At 36.3% G+C, this 26,990-nt stretch overlaps 1 protein-coding gene across 6 annotated transcripts in view; it reads right to left on the reverse strand.

The window, feature by feature from the left end:
* Positions 1 to 26,990, reverse strand: part of CGNL1 (cingulin like 1) — a 56,521-nt gene that overhangs the window by 13,509 nt on the left and 16,022 nt on the right. For all 6 annotated transcript variants that reach the window (XR_010347661.1, XM_064389186.1, XM_064389187.1 and 3 more), the window contains 12 exons: positions 26,626 to 26,720; positions 25,740 to 25,833; positions 24,752 to 24,853; positions 24,199 to 24,347; positions 23,570 to 23,705; positions 21,623 to 21,835; positions 6,900 to 7,106; positions 6,484 to 6,588; positions 3,102 to 3,254; positions 2,284 to 2,454; positions 993 to 1,154; positions 106 to 195 (listed from right to left, as the gene is read on the reverse strand). Coding sequence is in view for 5 of the 6 variants with exons in the window: in XM_064389186.1 (XP_064245256.1) it covers positions 106 to 195; positions 993 to 1,154; positions 2,284 to 2,454; positions 3,102 to 3,254; positions 6,484 to 6,588; positions 6,900 to 7,106; positions 21,623 to 21,835; positions 23,570 to 23,705; positions 24,199 to 24,347; positions 24,752 to 24,853; positions 25,740 to 25,833; positions 26,626 to 26,720 (1,677 nt within the window). In the remaining variant the exon portion in view is untranslated. The remainder of the gene's footprint in view (positions 1 to 105; positions 196 to 992; positions 1,155 to 2,283; positions 2,455 to 3,101; positions 3,255 to 6,483; positions 6,589 to 6,899; positions 7,107 to 21,622; positions 21,836 to 23,569; positions 23,706 to 24,198; positions 24,348 to 24,751; positions 24,854 to 25,739; positions 25,834 to 26,625; positions 26,721 to 26,990) is intronic.

Raw genomic sequence — 26,990 nt, forward strand, 5'->3', positions numbered from 1 at the left:
AAATCATACTGCTAATTATTATTTAGTAGATCAATATTGATTGTGCTCCTAATAAAAGTTTTTTAGAGAATCATTAAGCAAAAGCTGCAAAACTTGAACAAGTACCTGTTCTCTGCACCTGCTGATCCTCTCAGACAACAAATCCGAATTATTCTTTTCTTCATCAAGCTCAAGTTCCAGGTGAGACAACTTGTCCTAAGTGGAACAAAGAAAAGCAACCTCAGTATAGTACTTTCCATCCTCTTCAGATTGCTATCAGGGCATTCTTCTGTAAACTTCAAGGACCCAAAGTGTCTGAAAAACTAAGCTTGGAAACTGAAATGCCTCTTAAAACACACAGCCAAAGAGATGGCAGGTAGATAAGCCTCTAGAGTGAATTTGTTTGACAGAAGTAAAATAAATGTTTTGTTTCCTTTTTTTTAATCACTCTCAAAAATTTCAAGAATATAAGATAAATTCTGTAATGTTTCCAGAGACGTTTTTGAGTGTCTGCATTACATTATACAGTTTGAGGACTAATTTCTTTTTATCTGAGTACAATGACATAGAGATGTTTGGTTATGAAAGACAAGTGACAGCCTAGTTGAACTGAACAGTTATGAAGCCCTGTAACATGTTAGAGGCACAAGTTCACTCCTGAAATAAACTGGTATCAAAGGCTAAACTAAACTTACACTTCTAAATACTTTTGAAGTTGAATGATGGGCCTAGAAATGAAAATCATGCAAATCTGCATCATAAGCGCTAGATAAAATTAATTAAAAATAAGTTAATTAAAAGTATGAGAGAAAATTCTAATTTAGAACATATCATGTTACAATAGATATGCTAACAAATTACCTTTAAAATATACCACATTAATTCCTGCAGTAGTACTACAAGGATTTTCAAAAACATGAAGCTACGTTGATTCCTTCCAAGCAGAATCCAAGTGAAACAAAATTATGTTCATCTCTTCAGAAAAGAAACAAACCCTTAAGAATGTCTTTTACCTCCATTAGTTTGATTTGTCTTGCCCGATCATCTTTTAAGTGGTTTTTGGCTTCCAGTTCATACTCCAAGCTTTTCACAGTCTGTTCCAGTAACTGAGTTTTTGTTATTGCCTCATCCTGGGCTCTCTGGTGGTCCTTCAGGTTTTCTTCCATCAGACGCATCTGAAGCAATAAGATCAAGGGAATTCACTAAGACTGTACATGCTATAAACAAGGGATGGCAGCAAAGGGGACTCACTGCAAACACACAGATCTGGAAGCATGACAGGAATTCCACTGAGTTACTGGCTTTTCACAGTAATTTTTGTTTTATCCACCAGATGGCACCAAGAAAATAAACTTGGATTATGACCTATAATGAGATAACTGCAAACACAGTGTGCTTACACTGTGTAAATATACATTTACATATTTGATGTATATATTAGTGCAGGTATCTACATACAATTTCATTCAACTCAAGAGCTATGTTCTCAAAATCACTGTTTTATCTTTCATTTTTCATCATGAGTCTTCATTCCTATACAGAGGCTCTCCATCCCTGAATGGAATAAATATAGAAGGAAGACACAACAATATATAGAAACTACTCTTTCTTCTATTGTTGTTCTTTTAAATTTAATTTAAAACGAGTTTTCTAAGGGGAGAGGGCAATATAAGAGTTCTAAACTAGAAAAATCCTACTACAAAAATATTCCATACAGAGAAAACATCTGTGACCAATGTATTCTCAGAATTTTTCCAACTGGAGAACAGGTATATGCAGATTTTTAAAAGACTGGATTGTCTTTATGGAAAAATTTATATACTATGAGGCAGACACTCAAGACTGGTTAATTCTTGGTTGCACAGAACCCACTGTGATTTAAAGCTCCAACATGGCTCATATGAAAGAAGAGGAGAATGTATGTTTGTATGGTTGTTTGTTTTTCCTAAGTAACTGGTGACTTCTTTCCCTAATCAAAAAGATTTCTGAATTCTCAGTTCCTTCGGTAGCAGGCGTTAAAGAGCAGCAGATCATCAATGGAATCCTTGTCATTTCACTTAAGGTGCATTCATTTGACAAACTGCATTTATCTGTCCTAAACAGGAACCCCCATTTCCCCAGCAGAAATAACATGCTGATCACCACCATGGAAAACCAAAATCAAAAAAATGCTGAGATCAGCCTCTCATGATGTACATGAGAGTACACAAAAGCATGACAGCAAACATTCATTATCTTGAAAACTACCTGCATTGAATTCTAGGTCAAAGTTGAGAATTTCTCACTGAACTTATGAGTAATTACCTCATCTTGCATTCTTATGTTCATCAAGCGTGATTTTTCTACCTCAATGTTTTTCTCCTTTAATTGCCTCTGCAGATCTACAAATTCCCTGCGATTTTTCTCCTTGTATTCATCAAGCTGGCTCTGAAGTTCCAGAGTTGATGTTCTTGAGATCTCCACCATTTCAGACATCTGGGCAAAAAGTACATATACAAAAGGTTTTGTTGTGCTTAATACAACAAAAGGTTTTTTTCCTCCAGCTTCAGTATTCAGCGCAGTATTTTCAAACAGAAAATTTATCAAACATTCCCAAATGAATTAATTTCTATGCGGAAGTGGGAAAACACAAAACAGTAAAGTTAATTTCTAATAGCATGTGTGGCAAGACTATTCTCCTTTTTTGGACTGTCAGCAGTTCTTCCAGCTGAGTGACACAATGAACTGCACAGTCACACTTCAGTATGTCAATTTTAGCTGTACACTTTACACACAAATGGCAGATAAATCTGATGCAGAAATTTTGAGAATCAGGTGTAAAACTCTGAAATATTACTGTACTGTACATGAGAACTGAACTCAGATCTGGGATCTGGTTTGTACAGAACTGGTTTACAATGCCATTTTGTAATATTGCTGTTCCAATCATTGTTCCGACCCTGAAAACTTTTAAAAAGAGCCTCTAGTTTAAAGAAACTAATACTAAGAAATTAATGCTGAAGTTTTCACTTTACTTTCTTTTACATGTTTAAAAATACATAATTCTTTATAATTTGTCAGTTCATTTACTTCTATCTGTTAAATATTCAGATCCCTGCAGCCTCTTGGGCATGAACTCATACCTCCTCCTGTAACTTCTCAACAGTCTCACTCAGTTGCAATCGTTCATTCTCCATTTCATTCTTTATCTGCTTTAACTGTTCCTTCTGCTGAGTTTCATCTTTTAATTGCTGACTTAACTGCTGTCGTTCCTGGGAAATGCAACGGATCTTCTCCTGCAGGAGATTAAAAAGTACATGTAATGAAGTGTAGCCCATCTCTTCTAATGCCTTAAGGGTATGTTACTTATTACAGTAATACCAGCAGCTGCTGTAAAATTAAGACAAATTTCAGGTTTTACAGTTTGCTAGCTAGTATAGGACAAACACTGCTATGTCATGCTACAAATAACTGCATGTCCATTTATACCTCTTTTCTTAACTCAAGTATTAAAACCACAATACAATGGGAATGTTGCTACCAGCCATCCAAATGCTGCAGTTTCCTCAGTGTCTGCCCGCTCAGTACACTATACTGAATTTCAGTATTTGAAATCTAGATGTCCTACAGGACAGCTTCAATGGTCAATTTAAGTATAATCTCTAATTTGAATGCCCTCCATGTACAAAAATCCTTGAGCACTTTTCAGTGGAATTGGATGGCCTGTCACAGTGTAACTGCAAGTCAGGCAAACAGCCTGTCAGTTGCCAATTTAAAGCCAATCTTTAGTGGCAATTAATTACTTTGTGAAGAAGTTAAAGTGTTATTATATGAAAAGAGAACAAAATGGGGGAAATGAAAAGGAGTAATTTGTTTTCACACTGATCTAAAAGATTATTCTGATATTTCTCTATTTTTTTCCAAACAATACTAGTTGAATGTTCTCTTTACAAAATCAGTAATTCATCTCAGCTGATAACTGAAAATTAAGAATGTATTTCAACTTAAAATGCTCTGCATTGCTAATTCTAGATGCCTACCATTATCTACCACAATGAAAAGAAACTTCCTGTTTTTCCACCCATTGAAAGGATCCCATGTTCTGATTGTTTCATTTAAAAAGCACAGATTACTTGATGCTGCCATCCATAATATTGGTATAATTATTAGGTTTTAAGATATCACAGTACCGTATATGCTATGGTTAAAGGGCATAATAATTAGGTCATTTCCCGTCTCAATGGTACAAAAATATTGAGATGTATTTAATTTCCTGAAACACTGCCCTACACAGAGGTGGCTACCCTGTAACAGTGGAAAGAACACAACACAAAATGCTACAAAAATACTCCTCACTTGTGCATTCATGAACAAAATTTAAACATAGAGGATGATTTTAGATGAAAGCACTAATGCAAACTGTCTATTACAATTAAGTGCATACCAGCTTTAACTTTTCTGACTAGAAATCCAGAATGGAGGAGAAATAGACATGGCTGTTTCCAGTAACTGTTACAGTTCTATTGGTATTGTCATTGTCTTTCTTATACTAGACCACCATTACAAGTAATTTGTGTTATGTAAAAAAGCAAGATGGGCCAGTCAGGAATTACATTTCCACTGGGATACACATTATTACAGTGCCAGAGTTTGTCGTCTAAATTGCCAATGGTAACACAAGGCCAAATCAACCTACTGCACAACATTATTCATTAGAACAACTCTAAAGACAGAAAGGCTGAATTGTTCTAAACAAAAGGCCCACTGATTACATCCTGAGCTCTGTTAGTGCTCATATCCGGTGGACAAGAGTGTAGATCAGAAAGAGGACTCAATTTACTGTGCCAGAATTTAGACATAAGTTGTGAATAAAATGTCAAGACAGACTCTCCTGTCACCTTCCCTAGCATTCTTTCATTTGGAGACCCTGCTTGGAGGCAGCTTATTTGGCATGATGCCCTGAAGGATGCATAAACAGAAAAAAAATAACACACTTTTCAAGTATCTTGACCCAAAGCTAATCAAGATGCAGGAGATGTGTATGGTGCATTGATCCATGTTACACAGCAAGGTCAAGTCAGACTGTGACAGAAGGGAGTTCTTAGGGGAGTGTGCTAAATGTAAGCCAGTGATGGGCAATACACCCCTGCAGTGATTGTGCAGACTATCAGTGATACAGACAAGCAAACAAAGAGAAACAGTGAGGGAGAGCAGGTAAACAGGTTTAAAATAAAAAAAAAATTAAGACAACCAAAAACCAAGCCTGACCAAAAGTCTCAGAGGAAACACTTATTCATGAAGTTACAAGAAACAACAGCTTAAAAACATAATTTTGTGGAAACAAAACTCACCCATATTGTTCAAACCTTATATTCTTGAAGCACATTAAATTTTAAAGACATAGAAGTATTTTCTTGCTGTTGTTATTTTTTCTTTTTACCATAATTAACTGAATCATGAGAACATGCTGGTTAACACAGTATTTCCTTGGCTTTTTATTCACTTAGAGACAAGTTTAATTTTCAGGTTTTCAAAACAGAGATGCAAATTTTATGTTGAAGATAACAGGGGAAAACATTCATTCAGTTTAAAATGTGGCACTAGCAATTTACATGTACCTCACCTTTGAGACTGACTTGAATTGAAACTTTAGCTTCTACAAGCAAAACGAAGAGAATTCTAAACTGATAATGTTGAAATCAACCCTTTGGTTCATGTAAAAGTGAATCACAGAAGAAAAATTAGGTTTGTAGCTTTTGTAGACACAAAATATGAGGCAAATAAGAACAGTTTCAACACTTATACACATTCCCCTCATTTATAAATAGATCTGAACTTTCATGTCATCTGCATCACCCAATCTTGACTCATACACAACACTGCCAACACCTCTTTCCACTGCTTTGAAGTAGATGCATTCCTCACACGTTTAATTTCTGGCCTGATCTGAGAGAAAGCATAACCTTTCCTGGACACCAGGTGGACTGAGGAGCTAAGTGGAAAGAGGACTTCATTCAGAATTTAAGAGTCTGCAAATCCTAGTGATACATGTTAAATGTCTCTGGTTTTGTGATTAAATATTCCAGTTCCATACAACATTTGCAAATAAGGCTCATAAAAATAGAGAAGCAATGTCCTGATATTTGTCCATTAACAATATTTTTGTTTATATTCAAGTACAGCTTTTTTTTTTTTTTACATGTAAATACCTTCATGAGTTGAATTGAATGAGATCATTGAAAATAATAGATTTGTGAAACCTTAGGCAGTTTACTAATTTGGCAATTCATATCCCCGAAATTTTGCTAGATCCATGGAAATAGGGAAAAAAAAAACTTCATTAAGGAAACTATTTTAATTTGATGATGCGATGGTTTCATTCCACATTTGAACACTGAAGTGAGGTCTAAACTTTACAATGGAGTGTACTTCAAAAATAATGAGATGTAACTGTACGAAAGCAGTAGTGACTCAGGTTAACAGAAAATTTAAAATTTAAATTATCCAAATTCTTCTTGTCCTTACCTGCATATCTTCCAGCTGGCTTTCCAAAGCAGCTTTTAACACTAACAATTCTTTTCCCTCCTTCTCAGCATGTTTCAAAGCTTCTTCTAATTGTTGCTTCTCTTCCTGCAATGATGCAATTTGAAACATTCAGAAACAGTGGCCAGGCCTTTAATCTGACAAGTAAAGGCTGTGAAGTCTTTTCACTCTGGCCTGTTACTGATTTCCCCAGTCCCAAGGTGTGACTTGGTTTTACTCTGGTTTTTGATGGGAAAATCTTTCCTACACATGTCAGCAAACTGCATCTGCTCCTTGACAACCCGGTTTCCTTACCCTTTCCTGTGGCATTGTCCATCCTCCCCTTGGTCATTTTTTATTGTACAATGAACACATTGCAAAGAGGAAGACTACTCAAGGGGCTTGTTTGCTTAACTTACCTCATATGTCTTTAATTTTTCCTTCACTGAATTTTCTTCTCCTTTCATATTATCAATTTGTTTGTGCAGCTCCTCAATTTTCCTCTCTAGCTCAGTAAGTGTTCTCTTCAATTGTTTATTTTCCTCAATCAACTCTTTGACTTGATTTTCTACACTGTTTCGCTCCTCTTGTGCAGCATTTTTTTCACTTGCAAGGACAGCAGCACTCTAGTGAAAACAAATTATGGCATGTTTAAAAAAAAAAGAATTTATGCTGTTTTCCAACAGGAGATCCATAAGCAAATACAGCTAGGATATAACATTAAATTATCAACAGAGACTTTAATATTTAGCATTTTTTCTCCTTGGGCATAGGAACAGATAAATACATGACACCTGAACAGTCTCATGCTTGTTATCTCATATTTTCACCTTAACATCTTCCTCTTTTTTGCCCTAAAATATTTCATTACCAAATTCCATTGTTAGGTAATTCCAAGTAAAAAAAAAAAAAAAAAAATTAACAGATAGAAAAAGCCGTATGGCCTTTTAAAGAAGAACATATTTATGAAAAGCGTGTTCCACAGCAACACAAAATTTCGGCAGCCTCACCCCACTGATGATTCCAAGCACTAACATGCAACACACTACATCCACACAGCTACTGGTGGGGCTGCAGAGTAAATGACAGATAACATAACGAGATTTTTACACTAAATAAACAGTGGTGGTTCAACTTGTATTGAATACTGAGTTCAACTTGTATTCAAAAACATACACTTTTTTTTTTTCAGAAACTCAAATCAATACATAGCACAAAAACAAATTACAATAATGAACAATGCATCACAACTTGAGGCACTGGATTTTTGACTTTTTTTTGCAGTGCAGCTGGCTGCAGCATGTTACTTTTCAGAGCTAATCATCACCTTACCATTTACCCTCTAAAACACCCTGCCATTTACTGTGGAAACCATGAGTGGAAGTATCTGTCCATATTGTTATACTATCTATACTCTTGTAACACAGGCCAAGTATGGACTCATAAACATTTAATTCTGTAAAGAGCAGGAAGGATTTCATCTTTGCTCTTCACTGACTTCTCATTCAGAGTCCCCTCCAAAGAACATAAAAGAAGCCAGGACATAATGGATGATTCTTGTTTCTGGGCATTCAGGGGCTGATACAAAACAATACTCTGTACAAAGATCTGGTTCCCAAGTGAAGCCCCACTGTCTTCTAAACCAAGACCTCAAACAACAGCAAGAACATCAGAACAAACACAGGAATCAGTCTAGACCAGGATTCTCTCTCATGGCTATGGCTGATGCTTACAGGCAAAAAGAGGAAGAACAACTATGAGGCGAGCCATTCATCATTGTACACTCCCAGCTCTCACTGGTTTTCTTCCATGAATGTATCATCCATTAATTTCTCTAATCCTTCTCAAATCCATTTATACTGTTGGCCTCTACACTATCTGGTAACAATAAGTAATTACACATTCATTACTGAAGCACAACATTTTTTGCATGTGAAATTGTGTTTATCTGGGTGAAAACGAAAGAAATCCTAGCAAACTACTCAGAAACTATTTTGTGAAATATTGTATGAAAGCATGTAAATCACTTTTCATTTACACTATTTTTGATTGTCGTTCCTGATCTTCCCCTCTCCTTACCCAAAAGGAATAAGCAAAGTTATATAAAAGGGTGTTTACAAAGAGTGCCCTCACTAGACTGTTTTCTAGCAAGCAGCAGCTTTAAAATCATGCAAATTAGATAAAGCAGTAACTCAGAAAACACTCAGACTGTCTACAGGGTCAATGAACTTATTATACAAAAACTGGCAGCATAAGCAGGCTGACAAGTTCTGGTCTTTTGAAAATCCTGAAAATACTTGTTCTTCTAATACACGACTAGTTAAAAGCTCTGAAATAAATCTCTGTCAATGCTTTAAGTTTTCATGTACTAGAATTTCAATAGTATTTATATATTCCTTTAATTTTTTTCTTTCTGCAAGCAGCAAAGTTTTACTAATTAGCAAGTACTCCACCAGTGGCTCCTTTTAGTCTAATTTCTCCTTTCTGGAGCTGAGTGAAAGCAGCTGAGGCATGCTGGGGAGTTCAGGGAAAGGAATGTTGATTTGTCTGTTCTTTTTCATCCAACTGCCTACATGGGGCTGCACAGTAAGAGAGGACTGCAGTAGACCCACTCAGACCTGGAGATTCCACTACATCAACCATGGTTTGCTCCACTTTCCCAACACAGGAAGCAGTATTTACCTAAAAGTGGATCCACACATGCACAAAAGCAAACAACCCAACAACCCCCCCCAGATATCCATATACATAAAAAACCACAGAAGTAATACCTGTCTATATACATTAACTTAAGAGGTTCAAAATTAAATTCAGATTACAGTGATGCCATCGTATCTAGAGATCTGCTCCAGTCTGCTTATTGTAGTATGTATCTCAGGATACAGACACTACCATTAAACTGAACTATTATTTGCTCTCCTTTTTCAATATAAGTTAGATAAATACATGTAAAATGTAGAGAAGCGTAAAGAGCAAGTTGCAAGTATTGTCTTTATTAACCTAATTTAAAATTTTGGAAATAAACTGGATATATAAATAAAACCTTGCTGAAGTTCCAGCTGATTGAGTGACCAGCACTTAGCCAGCAGATCTTCATAAGTCTCTAATGACCTTGGCATCATTACAAAGGTTACACCTGCCAAAGCAAATTCTCTAACATGTTAAGGACAAAATTCCTTTCTGTCACACACACATACTTTTAAAAGATGGTAGAAAACTCTCTTGGTATATATGGAGAGCTGCACTGTATTGTAGTTGGAGAGTGAACACTTTTCTTACTTATAAACTGGGGAGAATACAAGGAATTTTTTTTTTACAAAGTGGTTTCACTGTTCACCTTGTTTCAACATCTTTTCAAGTTGTTTCAGACAAGACTGGAAAGAAACACAGGAGTATCTATCTTATCAGCTTACTTTACACAACTGTACTACACACATAAATCATGAAAGATCACCCCAAGGATGTTGTTCAGGAGGATACTAGACAAAACAATCCAAAAGTATCTTCAATTTGATAGCGAAGTTTAAACAAAGTCAAGCTATACAAATACAGTTTAGATGTTTCTTGTATAAGAAAAAGCACACATAGCATCATTTCTCCAAGAGTTGAATTACACAGTGGATTTATACAGTAAAAAGTTTATACTCATTTTTCCCTAGAGCACTAAGAACTGCATGCAGAGCTTCTTCACTGGCACAAATGAAGTTTCTGGATTATAAGCTTTTGGCAATATATGCCATATCCTATAGCATATTACCACAGAAAGTTAAGGTATCAAAAGTCTCCACAGGTCTTTCCTTGTATTCTCCATTGTTAGCCCCCTCTGACACCCCACATCACCTTCTACCTCCCCTCCAGGCCTGCTCTGGGGAAGACACGTGAACATGACAGCAAAAAGCCCAGGGATCACTGCAGAGCATACACAAAGCATCCAAGCACTGAAATGCAGTTCTGACAGACCTTGTAGCAACACCATTAGGAGAGAACCTGGTGGACAGAGATCCCTGTCCATATATTGAACACTTACATAAGGTTCAGGCCAGCAGCTGTCAAACCATACAGGGCCACTGCTGACGCACAAGGGGATTGTGTGTCCTTTGCCAGTGAGCCCCTGCACACAGGCAGTGTGCTCCTGCAGTCCCACACAGCCAGCAGGCACATCACCATGTACAGACCACAGGTACAACTCAACACTGCCATTAGGGATGGCTCACTATACTCTGTAAAGGATTTCCCTAACAAAACATAGAAGTAAAAGATATGAAAATCACTGCATTGAAATGACAATGAAATTACTAGGTATGGTGATAAAGTCTGGATATTGCTGTGCTTCATAGGCTAAAACTGAATGTGGCAACACCAAGGACAGTTATACTGTCCTACAGTATTTACCAACAGCCAGGGGTAATCTCTGGGCTCTGCCTGCATGAGCAGGGATGCATGTTTCCGCTGAAAATTCAGGGACTGGCTGACATTCAAAACAAGGAGTTGAAGGCTGTTTGCAAAAGCATTCAGCTAGTGAGTTAGAGTGATGAAGACTAAAGAAGAAGGAAAAATGAACACTGAAGGGGTAGTAAGTACAAACGAGGAAAAAGCCAGACAGGGAGAGATTGTGCTGTGGATCCATCTCCCTCAGTCCACATGTGACTTTGCTGCATATAAATAGTGTGAGTTAACTAATGGTCCTCAAGGCTTAATGACACGACATCAATTAATGACTCCTGTTGGTGCCCATTCATAAATCCTTTACATTTATTTATTTATTTGGGGATGTTGGAAAAGTTTTGGCAATTATTTTAACTAAGTTTATATAATTTAACCCATGGTAACAGAACTAGGTGAAGGTCATAAAGTAATGATTTAAGTTGAATATAAAACATTAACCGACATTGTTAATATAAGAACTTCAGTTCAAAGAACTGTGGATCAGTCTCTTCAGAAAGTTTAAAGGAGATTATGCACATAAACATACAGAGCACAAAACAGACAAAACTGGTTAAACAAGATTCTTGTCAACAAAACCTGGAATGAAATACTGTATATTCAGACATATTTGCCATACAAAGAAGAAAAAAAAAACCAAAAAAACAACAAAAAAAACACCTCTGCAAAATATCAAGCCCCTCAAAAAACGGGAGGGGGGGGCCCCAATTTTATTAAAAATTGAAGTGGGCTCTTTTGGATCTTAAAATTAACATATGTGAATCTCAATTTTGCAGATTCTTCCCTATGATACAGAAAATGTTTATTTCTTTTTAGTCCCGCTTACTAGTTGTGGCAGCATGTTTTAGTAAACCAACTTCTTATTGTTACTATTTACTGTATTGTATTACAGAATTATATTTATGTAAGTAAATACCCTATAGCGTTTTGCTTATTATGCTTATTTACTTGCATTTGTTTTGTCTTTCCGTTCAATCTGCCTGTCCTTGCTCTGTCTTGCAGGGCATTCAGTGCCTTCTAGTCCCTACATTTGTACTGTTTTACATTCAGATATTCATCTCCTCAATCTCTGAAGGAACAATACTTTTCTCTTAATAACCACATCATTCAAAGACTTCTTAACCACACTCATATCACCTTATTTTATTATACTTTCTCAAATTTGATTATGTTTAAACTCCTGATTAAGACTATGTAAACCTTATCAGCAACATTAAGCTACAGAGATTAGGGAAAAGGAGCTGGAAATGGGTTGCAAATTTCCGTAAAAAGCTGAGAATAAAGAAAAAGAAGCTTGTCTACAAGAAAGAAAACACAGTTGTACAGAGGTTCCCACAATACAAAGTCCTCTGTGACTGACTGAAGATAAGCTTCTGCATTTTGATGTTGTCATTGTGCCACAGTACACATGCAGTAACTTTACTTATTAGTCCAGCAGTGGACTTAAACCAAATAAAACAAGTTATCAAATCCTAAAGAAAGATGCACTAAAAAAAATCAATTTCTGACCACAAAAATAGATCATACATGGCAGAATATAATCCATGGTGTTCAATAACCACTGACTTTTTAATAGTTCTCATACATTTCAATACTAAAGCTTAAAGGATTAGTCAATTAGCTTGAGATGTTAAAAGTTTACAGCAGAAATCAGTGAGGCAATAAAGAGAAAGGACAGTTTCACAGCTAAGGTACCCAAAACCAGCCCTAGAGAATCTGGAGTCTCTTGTTTTCTCTGCCAAAGACCTCCTGAGGCAAGTCACTCAGCCAAATCTTTCCAGAGGATCAATAACTACATGCTCCTTAACTTCCCTGGTGTTTGGGACACTGGGGTTTGGTTTCCATAGATTTGAGTTGCATAGAATTGCACAGTTGCAATTAAAATCAGCAAAAATTGTACCTGAATACATCAAGGAGTTCATACTAACAATGTTAACCTAGGTACTTTAGTTCAGACATGCAAAATTAAAGGATCCTCTCAACACCAATATCACTACCTCTTACTTTCCTGTATTTAATACAGGGAATAACATTACATAGAAGATGGCAGGGAAACGGAATGTTGAGAAAAGGAATTAAAAGTCTGTGAAAAAATGTCAATAATTCTTTCTCCAGAAGATTTTTAACAGTACGTGCAAGCTCCACTTAAGTCCCAGCAGATGAAAAGAAAGTGAGCACACATATATTTACATACATATATATGTGTGTGTACTGTTTGATTTGGCACGTACACCTGATCTATAAAGTTTTACCTAGCATGGGTCTGCTTATCTGAGCCACACAGTCCCAGCTGCTGGAATTTATATGCATGTGGCATTTGGTTTTCAGCTCTAGGCCTATGGAACACAGAAGGGAACATCAGCAGTAAAACACATTTCCCTCACCTTTCATCCTGCTCCTTTCAGTGTTTTGCCTAACAATAAATTAATCTAATAAAGCTTGGGTTTGTGTCCTTGTATATACTTATATATGTATCCAGAAGTATTTTTAAACATATTAAATTTAGTCATTTTAACTTACAAGTTAAAATAAAGCAATAAATATTGTTCCAACTCCTATGTTGCAGAAACCTTAGCAAGTAAATATATTTATACAGCATTCTACTCTGAACTGTGTTGCAAGGAGTGAACAGATAGTATAAAAGGCATCAAAATCTTTCCCACCACTGATTATTCTGTAAACCCAAAGACACTGGACAAAACACCCATCAAGGTCCTGGAGATGTAAATGAAACATTTCGTTTAAACCTGAATACAAAAAAAATTACTTTTGGATAGGAATGCAGAAAATATTCTGTGGCTCCACACCTTCTTTTTTTTTTTTTTTTACCACACCCTCAGCATTGGCAAAGACATGAGAGAAGTTGTGTAACTGATCATTAAAAAATAGTTTTGGCTGACTTCAGCTGGTGAAACTCCCCTTTGGCAGTGACTACACACTATGGTATCCTCAGAGTCCTTTCACAAAATAAAGGAAGACTTAAAGCGTGTGGAAGTATCTCATTGCCATGTATTAGAATCATTACATTCTGGCTAAATCCAATGTTGATCAGCCAGTCAGCAAATTTTTCTAAAAGCCTTTACATTTCTTTTCAGAATCCAGTTCAACCGAGTATCAGGAACTGCATGTCTGGGTTGCCCAGTCCAGGAAGGACACTGAGGGGCTGGAGCAGGTCCAAAGAAGGGCCCAGAGCTGGGGAAGGATCTGGACTATGAGTCTGATGAGGAATGGCTCAGGAGCTGGGGGCTCAGCCTGCAGAGAAGAAGGCTCAGGAGTGACCTTATCACTCCAACTCCCGGCCAGGAGGGTGCAGCCGGGTGGGGGTCGGTCCCTTCTCCCAGGGAACAGCGACAGGACGGCAGGACGTGGCCTCAAGCTGCACCAGGGCAGGTTTAGGTTTGACTTCAGAAATAATTTCTTCTCAGCCATCATGATTAGACACTGGAAGGGGCTGCCCAGGGAGGTGGTGGAGCCACTGTCCCTGTAGGTGGTTAAGCAAAGACTGGATGTGTCACTTGGTGCCACGGTCCTGCTGACATTGTGGTGTTCAGCCATAGGGTGGACTCCATGTCAGAGGCCTTTTCCAACCTAATTGATTCTGTTATTCTGTGAAAACTGTTTCAACCAACTAACTGTTTGTTCTTTAACAGCCATATTTGAGGAATAAATCTCCATTCAAAATGAGCTGGGGCACAAACTGGAGCTTTTAAATGAAAGTAACAGATTTTCAATTTTTTTTTTTTGTATTCATAATTGTGCAATCTAAATAAATGACAGGACAATCTTGCAAAATCTTCTGAAAAAGGGAAATGGTGTTGCTGCTCACTTCATTCGATTCCTGGTGTAGAACACTTCAGGTATCAAGATACTGGCTGTTGAAACCAGCTCTGAAGACTCATGGACTCATCTTTTTAGGTTGATGCTGGACTAGCTTAACTTCTTGAACTACACGTAAGAAGTTTCATGCGGCTTCAGGGATTCATATCTACCCAGCTCCCTCAGATGATCCAGAGGGGGTAGCAGTGATGGAGATTTCAAATGTCTTTCTATTGTCTTTTCCTCTTCTTTTTGTATACAAACAAAATATTTTAAATAAAACTAGACACTGATTTCCATAGGTAACATGCAGTTGATTTCCAAAGAAAGAAAAAATCCCCAAACCATTCTACACCCAAAGACTGACACCAAGGAAGAAAAACACAAATAGTGAGTATTCCATATAGGGACAACTCTTTAACTGTAATCATTATTAGCACTTCTGTAAAGGGAGCTTCTGAAATCAGTATTATTCAGCTACAGTCATCTAGTTTTCAAAGTTCATGAATGCAAATAACAGGTCTTTATTTCTGCTTGTACCTCTGCTTGTAGTTCCAGCATTTTTACCCACTGTTCACCTTTAGGCAATTCTTCTAACCCCAGACACTATTTGTTAAAGCAGCTGGAAGCCTTGGGATGAGTAATAGAGTAACCCTAGGATAGCATGGATAATTAAATCTTGTATCTCTACAAAGGAGTACCAAAATTCCTTACAAATTGAGTGTTAGGCTACCAACCCACCCAATCCATCCTACCTACTCTCCAAAAAAAGGTAAGAACAAAACCAACAAAACTTGAAAAAAAAAAAAAGACTAAATAGCTGCACTTACTGTTTTTCTACCTGACACTGATTATATTAATTCTTCCCATCATCTCAAACTGAGGCCTAGCCAACTTTAACACATGGCTATGCCTTTGAAAGTTAACTATTATTAGTTACCTATTAAAAGGGTCAGTGATTTTTTTTCCCCTCTCTTTGCAAGGTACACTGCAACCAGCTTAAATTCTCTGATGTACTTTGAGAGATTATTCAGTAAGCAAGTGCACAAATTAACAAGCAAGTCAGACTGGTCTCTCATTTCATTCCAGCTAGAGCCACTCTATAACTCGTTAAAAATTCACTGGTGACAGCTTAGAGAAAAGGTTTGTTTTCTTAAAAGGTCATTTTCACTGCTTGAAATGGTACCATGTCTTTAATATTACTTCCAAAACCATTTAGGTTTTCATTTATGAGGTGTAATGAAAGATTTAAATACCTACATTTGAAGAGTGAGAATGCAACCCTCTTTAACACAGAGCATATTAAACAAAATTTTCCGATACAGGCATGACCTAACATTTATATAAGTTATAAAATCCAGGGCCAGGAAAGTATTAACCTCTCAACCAGTACCTGCATCAATGTCATGTTATCCCCCTGGCTATGTATCATGACATACTCAGATTGGCTTATACTAACAGTCTTTTGAAGGTCAGAAGTTGTCGGATAGACTGGAGTAAAATATTAACTAACTCTCTGTTCACATTGCTCCCTCCTGTTTGGCAGAGTCAAATACTTCCCATACATACACAAATAAACACACACTGTCACGAGAAAAATCACCTGAATACATGAACTGGCTTCTGCTAACAAGGATTACAGATTCTCCTGACGGCATTAAAGAAGTAACTGGCTGTACAAGCTCTCAAAGCTCCAGAAACAAATAAAATGAAAAATCACACAAACAACCCCCCCTTCCCAACCCAGACTTACTGAAATAGTCCTAGCAGAGGAAGGTCCACAATAGTTAAATGACTATTTCAGATAAACAGGATTATTTTTTTATTATCCTATAGATGTGGTCCAATCCAACTCAAACAGAACTTTGGAGGACAATTTTGCTGAGAAGCTTTCTTGACTCTACATACAGCATAAAACCCACTAGCTGTAGTTTAGTTTCATGGTACTGTCTGCACCCAAGCCTACACAGGTATCCACCAAATAAATGGAGGAGTAAACTGCACAGAAATGAAGGACTGGAGGAGGTGGAACTTAAAGACACAGTCACCAACTTACGTATTCAGAGTGCTTTAGAGGCGCATTTTATATTCTTGTTGACAACACTAATATTCTATAATTTGTCTGGTACTTCATTAAATGGGTCCTGAAAGCATGCATGATGCTATTACCAACTTCCTTTCCACACACAGAACAGACACGTTGGGCAAAACAAATTAAATCTGTCTTCCAAACTTTCCATATACAGTTCTAAAATAGGTGTTTCCAATAACAATACCTATTTAAGGAATGTCTCCAGCTTTCCTTCCACCATCATACTTCTGTCTGTGTACCCTCCTTCTCTTTCCCCCACTCTATCTGTGTTTGTACCACACTGAAAATCAATCAGAATCTCACCAGGCTTTTAGAAAGCTGGTAAAAAAGGGCAGAAAATGAAAGAGGGAGAAGGGTTAGGTCATGAAAGATGAAACATTGACTTGGTCCACTCATTCCACCATTTGACTCTGTACATAGTTTAGACCCGTTACTAACCAGCTTCTAGAGCTGAAACAAAAAAGTGTTATTTCAACATGACAAAAGCTGCCTCAGGCAGGCAGAAAAGAAAATACCCACCGTGGCATTTCAAATCCTAGATTACCTTCTCTAAATCTTTTTCAATTGTTGTGTATCTTGCTTGAGGTGAACATACCAGCCTCAGACACAGCATTCAGGATGCAGATTCAGATGAGTTATGGATGTATGGATAAGAGCACATATGATGTTTCCATGCCCAAGTAATTCTTATTATATAATTTGTTTCTTTTACTGCTATCAAGCCCATGGGTTTTTAGCATGATTCCTTATAGCCCTGAGATTTCACTTCAGTGTGAAACAAGGCACTGGGTTTTTTTCAGATATATATATATAATTTTACAGTTACATACATTAAATCACTTAAAGTACCGAAGTGGTTTTGCAATGTTCCACATTTACATCTTCACTTTTCCCAGAGTAACTTGGGTAACCACTGTTCACTGTATAGTATTATTCCAAAACAGGTTCTCAGAATATATTAGATTTAGTTATGTTTCATTTTATATTTCAACTAATTCCAAGCCATTTCTACAAAAAAGGCATACAGAGTATATCTCAGTATCATTTGGAATGCTAAGCCAGTTTTTAAGTTTCTGCTCTACATGGGAGATTTTTATTAGCTTTGAGGAAGACACATCATATTATAAGGTTAAGTAGAAAATAATTCAATAGTTACTTTTCATTTCAAGGGTCTTTACAGTTTGTGCTAGATTCACCTAAATTAACAAGATGGGGAAAAAAACAAAACCAGAGCTTCTTCTCACGTATAATACCAGAGATTTATACTTTTTTTTCTTATTTTAAAGGAGGACCATTTTAGTTCATAACATGTGCAGAAGGCAACCACTGTCTATTGCTGTTCCTACATTTGCTCGGGTAAAATTCCTTCTTCTCTTTAATTATAACATAATCATATGTAACACACACATGTGTTAATGGTAACGCGATCAGCTTCATTGCATTCCTAAATGCCTTGATAAATTAATCAGCTCTAAACTCTGAGTGTCTGTATTATCATTCTGAGAACAAGGTCAGACATATGACATGCCAAATAAATCAGTCAAGGTCAGGCTTAGATAAGCCTCTTCCTAGCGTGATGATTGCAGCTTTTTCTGAACAACATCATTTGTTCAGCCAGCTTCTCTAAATACAGATGTAAATTTAAAGTGCTGTGCAACAAAATTTGAAGTTTGGAACTGCCCTCCTGAGCTGATACAATTTCAGTGGAATTAGAACAGTATTAGCTGTAATGTGCTACAACCTTTTACCCGCAGCATTACATTCCAAAAGCTATTTCCAAATTTCACTGAAACAGTGGCACTTCATCTACAGTAACAGAGCACTCATGGTTAAAATACTACAATCCTGGACTGTTGTTTTTTAGAGTCAGATTAAATAATAGAAGTTTTTCTATTACATTAAAACTGGAGTAGAATTCATATTAATCTCTGTTCTAGCACTTGCAGTTATGGAGAAATATATTCTTAATCAGAAAGACATTAATTTTTAAATTTATTATTAAATTAAAGGCAATTACTATCCCTCTGAGGTATGTTATGGAAGAACAAAACTCTTCAGTCACAGCCATCTCAATACCACCACAAGCAAAAGACATAACACAAAATAAGTTAACAAGGTAAAGTGTAGCAAAGAAAAAGAATAACTTAATATTTGTGACTTTATTTCAAATTCTCTATTAAAAAAGAACAGAAAACAGACAACGACAACAATAAAAACCCAACAAAAAAACCCCAAACTAGCAGCATGTTAGTGAGCATGAGAACAGAATCATGATGACAAACAACCCTGCTCTGTTCTTCCATCAGATAGCCTTGAGTATGTTTCTAACATTATGTGCAAACAGATCTATGTGGCATTCACACAGACTAAATGCACTGCACATGACTTGCCAGCCTATCTGACACCTCCAGCAGATGAAAATTCTGTTGATTTAACACTGGCATAAAAACTACTTCCTTTCTCCATGCTAAAACTTCCTTAACAGCCTGTATATCACAAAACACCTTTACTGACTGTACCAATCTGGATGATTTAGAAGCAACATGAGTACAAACTCTTGTACATAGAGGTCCTGACACAACATGATGTATCACACATCCATAGCCACATTTTTGTATGACAAACCACTATTACAGCATTTAGACTCCAGTTTTGCTCATAAAATACAACACAATGGCCCTTCCCACTAATCTTAGATGTAGGTTTCTTGTGTCCTGCCATCAGGTATGAATTTTTCCAGCTGGCAGTAATATATTTTTTTTTTTAATTACCAGGCCAAGTAGCTTCAACTGTTTATGTCTCCTGGGTATTTCAGATTAATTATTAACCAATTAGCAATATATATAAGACCACAGCAGATCAGCCAGGAAACTTTCTGCAGAGAATGGTTATACTCTCCTGATAAACGACATATCAAACTGAACGACAAATCTTAGCCAGCAGGCATAAAGATAATGCTGTGCTTCAAGAAATCATTGAGTACAAATACCAGCAAAATTTTTTAAAAACCCCGAAACCAAAAGGAAACACCACCTCCCAATTAAACATGTTAAAAGTTTTACTCCAAGTAAAAACAAAAATTTCAACTCAAATGGGACGAGAACTGGTACTTAGACCAACATTAAACAAATAAATTTCACTTTTGTACGTGTTATTAAATTTACCATTAGATAGACTATGTCATGCAAGTAAATAAATGCTATTTATAAATATCTCTAAGCCACAGCAACCCAGTCACAGAGCCATTTCCCAGACTGTGTTATTGTTATGCCAAACAGACTACTCTTTCATTTCTTGTCAGTCGTAATTACAGCTCCATAATTGAAATACAGTAAATTACCATGCACTAACTTTGAAAAGATGGTTCATTGAGGTTGAGCTGTCACTACGATTACTGTGTAATAAAAATGATAATTTAATGTTCTACTTTTTTCTCAAAGAAGAAAACTAATTCAGTTCATGCAGCTCAGACAAGTCAAATATCTTCATGATGATGTAAAACAAAGAGAAACAACACATTTAAGCAAAGCTGAATAACCTCTAGTACAAGTCCTAGGCTGCATAAACAAACTAGCATTTATAAAATTTTCTAACCTCTGAAGAAAATTGCACATTTAAAACAAACCTTTAAAAGGATAATCTTTTGTCAGAATTCAATAATACATTACCTATCCAGCATCTTCCACATGCTCATAGAGCATATAAAGCTTTGGAAACTTCTTTCCAGCTTCAAGCTTAACTTTCCCTTAATTTTCTGTGTTATGTTTTAGGTCACAACCAGCAGGATAACTACAACCCACCTAAGACCAGTGTAGGTAACAGACATAAATTAGCACAGATATTTCTAAGCATAAAACTTGGCAGTTCTGACATACTGGGCAAGCATGGTTTGCCTGCAGAAATTTTCTCAAACATTTGAGAAATAAAATGAGGGAATATAGAAAAAAGCTGTCACTGTAAAAAGAATGCTCAAAACTTTAAGAGAATTGTCCTCATACCAAAAAAATCTTGCAATATGTTTCTACCTGCTGTCTCTATAAAGAAAATTCCTCTATAAAGAAAAACAAAGGACATATTTTGGAAAACAATAATAAATACACACAACTGAAACCAGTTCCTATTCTCCCTCTCACGAAGACTTCCTGCAGATGCTGAAGAGGCAATTCCTTCAGTTCTGTTTTCTTCCTGTCTGATTCAAAACATCCAAATCCCTGCTGTTTTCTTGTGCTCACAATCCTTTGACCATTCAATATACAAGCGTAAGTTCAATAAATGAAAAGGACACAAAATTAAACACAAAACACTGCACTGATATTGAGAATTTGAATGGGCAAGGTGGAACAATGCAACCAGGGAACAGGATATGACACAAGAAGCTGAATGTAGGAACAGTGGCCTGCAAAGAACTGCAGAGAACTAGAAAATATTTTAACAGTATGACAGGCAAAGCACACTGGTGCTCTTCAAGGGCATCCTCAAGTTTTGGTGACTCTCTTTAACCCAGGACAAGCGAATGGTTCTCTGCACTATACTCCCACCTGTTCTCCCTCAAAGTTTGCAGTTAAGCAAATGCAGTAAGTGCTTGAAGAAAGGACCACAGCTTCAGCTGTGACAAACAATCAAAACATGAGATGTGTATGAAATAAAACAAATCTCAGCAACCGAGAATCTCCTGGCCTAAATGTTTGCCTATTTTGCTAAGAAAATAAGAGAATCTGAAAGCATCTGGTATACAGCATCTGAGAGAGGAAGAATCTTCCCCTACAGAGGTAATTGTTAGCACTAATGTACCTCTGTTGCTCTCTCCAGGCTCTGTCGCAGATCCAGCAATTCTTTTTCATGTTGCTCTTTAAGTTTGTCCATCTCTGCATCATGGCTGGATACCTCTTCTTTAAGTGCTCCTTTCAAAGCTGTGAGCTCTCTCTCTCTCTTTCTCAAAATCTCTTCTTGTTGATCTTTTGCTATCAATACTTCTTGCAGATTCTGCTTCATTTGCATCAGCTCCTAAAGCCCAAAATTAAACACTATGTGTCAAATAGCCCCTGTGGATGTTCTGTTTATGTCTCACAGAAAGAAAGCAATTAAGCTCCCCAAGGACAAGTTGGTTTCATACGACTGACATATTTTTTACAGCTTTTATAGTAAGCTGAAAATTTGCTCAACCCTAATATTATTAGAAGTATAACATATAGCTGATGTTTTACATAATAGGTCAACATATCTGATGCTGCAAAACTATCAAAATATTTTAATGGTGTATGTTATGCCATCTGTAAATAATGCAGGAGTCACTCCTACATTGTGCTTTCACTAGCAAGGAGGAAGATAAGAACAAAGATAAAGCATTTTCCCCCAGCTGCAAGAGAAACAAACTCAGTGATAATTCTTTGCTTTCTTTTCCACTGGAAAGAATAAATAAAGTTGCTTCTTCAAGTGCTGAAGACAAAACAAGTGCTTCCCAACCAAGTCCATGTCTTTATCCCCTTCCTCCTCCCACCAGGGTAACCCTAGAAGTTATTTCCCCTCTACAAATCTGTGGGAAGAAACTGGAGAGTCAGTGAATCTGAAGACTAAAGATGCATATAGAAACAGAGAATAACAGAAACAATGAAAAATGTACTGCTTCAAGAATTCTCTAATTTGGTATTTCTCCAACTGTGAATAACTGTACATTCAAAAAGAATGCAGGCTTCCCCTGCACTGAAGGAGGATGAGGACATCTAAACCACTCCTGACACACATCACCTACTCTGCCATGAAAAGCCTACAATGGAAGGGATCCTATCATCATCCCAGCCATCATCTTCCTCTGTTTAATTAACAGTATTAAGAGAAACTTTTTCTAACACTTTCTTTAAATCTCTGGAGCTAAGTCTGTCATTTCTTACTCTATCTCCACACAATACAGAAAAATTGATCACTATCACCTTTACAGCAACATTCTGTAAGATGTGTTTTTGACTCTTCCCTCACTTCTCCATTCAGATTGAAGTCCTTCTTCAAAGGTAATGTTTTTCAGTACTATCATCATCATTTGTGATATTTCCCTACTTTTCTTCAGCTTTCAATTACAGCCTGAGATTTAAGACAGTAATTTAAGAGTAATCAAATCTCACCCATACAAAACAAGGTAGTTATTCTACTCAGCAGATCTTGCATGCAAACATCTTTAACATTTCTGCACTGATACTCTTACACATCCTTATCAACAAATTTAATAAGCTGTGTTCTCTATTTCATCATCAGTATATTAGTATAACCAGCCAATTCCTCTTTCATCCCAAGGTGACAGTAACTCTTTTGCTCCTCTCCAGTCTCATCCCTTCTGTCCCTGGTCCCACCAACAGAAAGTAAACAATTTAGAGACTACTTTGTTGAGTTCTTTTAATTTTTTTTAGCTGAATCTCATCTGGCTTTGATAATACATACATCTTTTTTAAACTGATCTTCCCTGCTCTGACCCCAACTCCTAATTGCTAAAACTGACTGATCAGAGTGGATAACTCACCTGTCTGTCAACCATTAAGATACCTGTTCTCCTGCTCCATAAAACAATGGTACTTACACTCTGTATTCCTTTTAGGGTTAAGGTTGCTATCATGCTGTCTTAGGACCCCTAATAATGGTACATTGTTTTGGTTTAATAGCAGAGGAAAAGCAAAGGCATGTATTTCTGTATCTTAGTCTCCACTTTTCATGCAATTTTTCTGATCCCCCTTCTGATACTTCTCAACTTACCTCAATCAGAATCTCTTTCTCCCCTTCATCAGTGTGTTTTGCATTATCCAGTTCATCATGCATCTCAGAGAGCTGGTCTTGAAGATCTCTGATCTCAGTCTGGTGTTTTTCCTGTTCCATCTTCACTTGAAAGAGCCTCATCAGTAAAAATCAGACAGGAGTTTTTTAACTTGTAGAAATACTAGTTTGTTCATTCAAGTACTAAAAAGACACAGATTCCCATGTTGCCCACAAGAGAATGGGCTAAAATGAGGCAGAAAAATTAAATGTCAGAAGGGTAAGAATGAGAAACCTTCTAACTAGGTCTTTAAGTGGGGAGTTGCATTTTATTTCAGAACAGGTACTCTAGTCATTGAACTGTTTCTACATTTCAAAGACCTGAACTATATATTTTGACTGTAAAATATTAAATGCAATTTACACTAAGAGGAAGATTATAAATTCAGTAATCTTTCTCTTCCTTCCAGATAGTCTAAAGACATGACTCTTAAATGGTAGAAACATTTCCTACAGTAACAAATGTCACTTGTCTAGTTCCATCAACATATTCTGGAGACACATGTACTTTTAATCTAAAAAGTTTATGGAAAGGTAAAATTTCAATGATAACTTTGCTAGAATTAACTCACTCCTCCAGGTTTTGCCTGAGTTCCTTCTCGTTTTCTTCCAGCTGCTTTTTTAAGGCTTCCTTTTCACATATACTTTGATCAAGCTGCAACTGAAGATCTTTCAGACTCGCTCGTGTAGCATCTCTCTCTTCTCTGGAATTTTGCTGATTCTGAATTTTGTACACCAAAAGTTAGGCAAAATAATAGACAGCAGCTACATGATTAATACAGTTTGTCTCTCACTCTATGTCTGTCTCACTGCAATCAACGGATTAACATTTACCTCAGCAGATACCTAAGAAGTGCATTGTGCATGTGCTTAACACTTTTATTCACTGCTCCAAACTCCCTCTCAAATACTCAAATACTCAAATACTAAGAACAGATTTGTTACAAAGGATAATAATGCTATGACCAACCACCCCTTAAATAAAAAGTCTTCTGAAAAAGCACAGATATATCTGGATTAAGAAGAATATGAAGCAAAAGGTAATTAGCTGGAGGATCAGTTGTCACTTATTTTAAACAGTGTATTTGAAATAATCAGAAGCTTTATAAGAATAAAGTGCTGTACCCTAACTTCCAGATCCAGTTTTTTCTCTAACTCTTCCACTTTCCTTTCAAGTTCTGCTTTTTGTTCCACCAATGCTTTCACTTCAGCCGAAGAATCCGAAACCTACAATTAAATAGAGACATTTATTCCCACAAAGCCAAGATGTTCTTTGAGAATAGTTTCTTTTTTTTAAATCTAAAGCAAAGCTACAAGCAAGACTAACAAAGCGTGGCATCAACTGCTTGAGCTCACCAGGGATTTTTCATATGGGTCAGGACAAGGTAAGATTTTCAAAGGAACCATGATTTGGTTTTCATAAAACTTCTTGGAAATTGCTCAAGGCATGTTGACAATAAAACAGAAAACATACAAATGTAAAGAAAAATTCAAATTAGGCAACATATGACTCAAATCATGTGAACTTTGGGCCAATTTCACTGAGATATCTCTAATTATGAAAAATAATTCATTCAAAAGAAAGCATGCTCATACGTTAAAACAAGTTTTCAAATGGATTTTTATGTAATTTCTGAGGATTTATTTTGCAAATAAATAATGCTGTCATTAATAACAAAAGCTACAGGAGTCTCTCATGCTATGTCTGTCTCACTGCAATCAAAAGATTAAAATTTATCTCTGCAAATAAATTTTATCTTTACCCAAGAAATTATATATGAATGTGTCTAATATTTTTCTTCATTGCTCCAAGCTCCTTCTCAAATACTAAGAGATTTCTTTAAAAGGTTAACTGTGCTTTAAAATCTTCTGAAAAAGCACATCTAGATTAAGAATATGAAGAAAAAAAAAATCATTTTCACTAGTTATACCCCAGAATAAAATAACAGACAATAAGCATTTCATCCTTCTCATGCCATCAAAATTAAGCTATATTCCTGAGGGACTACATGAATAGCCTAGTAAAAGCCAGTAAGGGGATTCAGATTCTTAAGGCCCTGTCTGAATACTGCACCACTTTGAAACAAGCCAAAGCAAATTAAAAATTCTTCACCTGTGTCTTTCCAGCAGCTCTCGACTTTAAAGTCTGAATTTTCTCAAAAACCAAGTTCACTTTCCTCTTTGTTGCATCATCATTATCAGGACTTCTAAAACAGACAGTACAAATAAGCAATGATATGATCAAAGTTACTATTTTGTTAACATCAGACCAAATTCAGACTGTCCAAACTAATAAAAATCTCCACAAAAACCCCCAAAATAATACAAACAAATCAGAAATTATCTTAACTGTGACTTGCTAAAAATCTTCAAAGATAGGAGTTACATTTCATATTCCAAATGTTTTCTAAAAAGCCAACCAAACAAAAAAGACCACTGAACTCTTGAAGTGCAAATTTCTTCTGTAAAATTGGGACTGTGGAAAGACAGATATTCAGCATGTCTATTACTCAGACATACTGAAATAAGTAGTTAGTTCTAGGTTTTAGAAGTCCAGACTACTGCACCATAAAATAACACCTGAACAGGTCCCAGAACCTGCTATATCAGGAATGAAAAGAAATTTAAATGCATCATGTATTTTTAATTAATTTAATCTTCCTTTACATTTCAGTAAGTTATCAGTAGAAAATACCCAGAGTTACAGGTGCACAAAGTATTAAAAGCACAGAGGGTTTCTGTCAAGCCTTAGGAAATAACACTTCATTATTGTTGTTTAAAAAAGCCAAAGGCTTAAAGTTCCATGAGGTACAATTTGAATTCTGAGATCTTTTGAGATCAGATAATGCCTTAGAGGACACAGCTGAGATACAGAATTGTGAAAGAGATGCTTCATTTAATTATAGCTTTCACTTTACTGTTTGACATTTCAAATGTAATAGCAGACAAATATTGAGAAAATGCAGTCTCTTATCCAAAAGTTACATATGTTTACTGACCCTTCCTTAAGGTAATTATAAAGAATCTGCTTAGCAGTCTCTTCATTTGTTTGCTGTGCAAGATCTTGCTGGCCCTTTAGGAGATCAGGAGTTGCCTAGAAGATAAAGATAAAAATCCTGTGAGAGTTGTAAATACAAACAGTATAATTGGAGTTCCCCATTCTACCCTATTAGTGAAAACTTTTATGTGCTATGGACCTGAAGTTATGAAAGATCCACTGCAGTTTTGCCTTAGTGCAATAAGTAACCATATTTCACACCAAAAGAAAAAAGAAAACAACTTGATTTTGCATACATATCTTTTCACATTCTACTTTTGTGCATCTATGCTTAAGCATCTTTATATCTGTTTGGCCTCATCATCT

This window comes from Passer domesticus, chromosome 14 (assembly GCF_036417665.1).
Source record: "Passer domesticus isolate bPasDom1 chromosome 14, bPasDom1.hap1, whole genome shotgun sequence".
NCBI classification, from domain to species: domain Eukaryota; kingdom Metazoa; phylum Chordata; class Aves; order Passeriformes; family Passeridae; genus Passer; species Passer domesticus.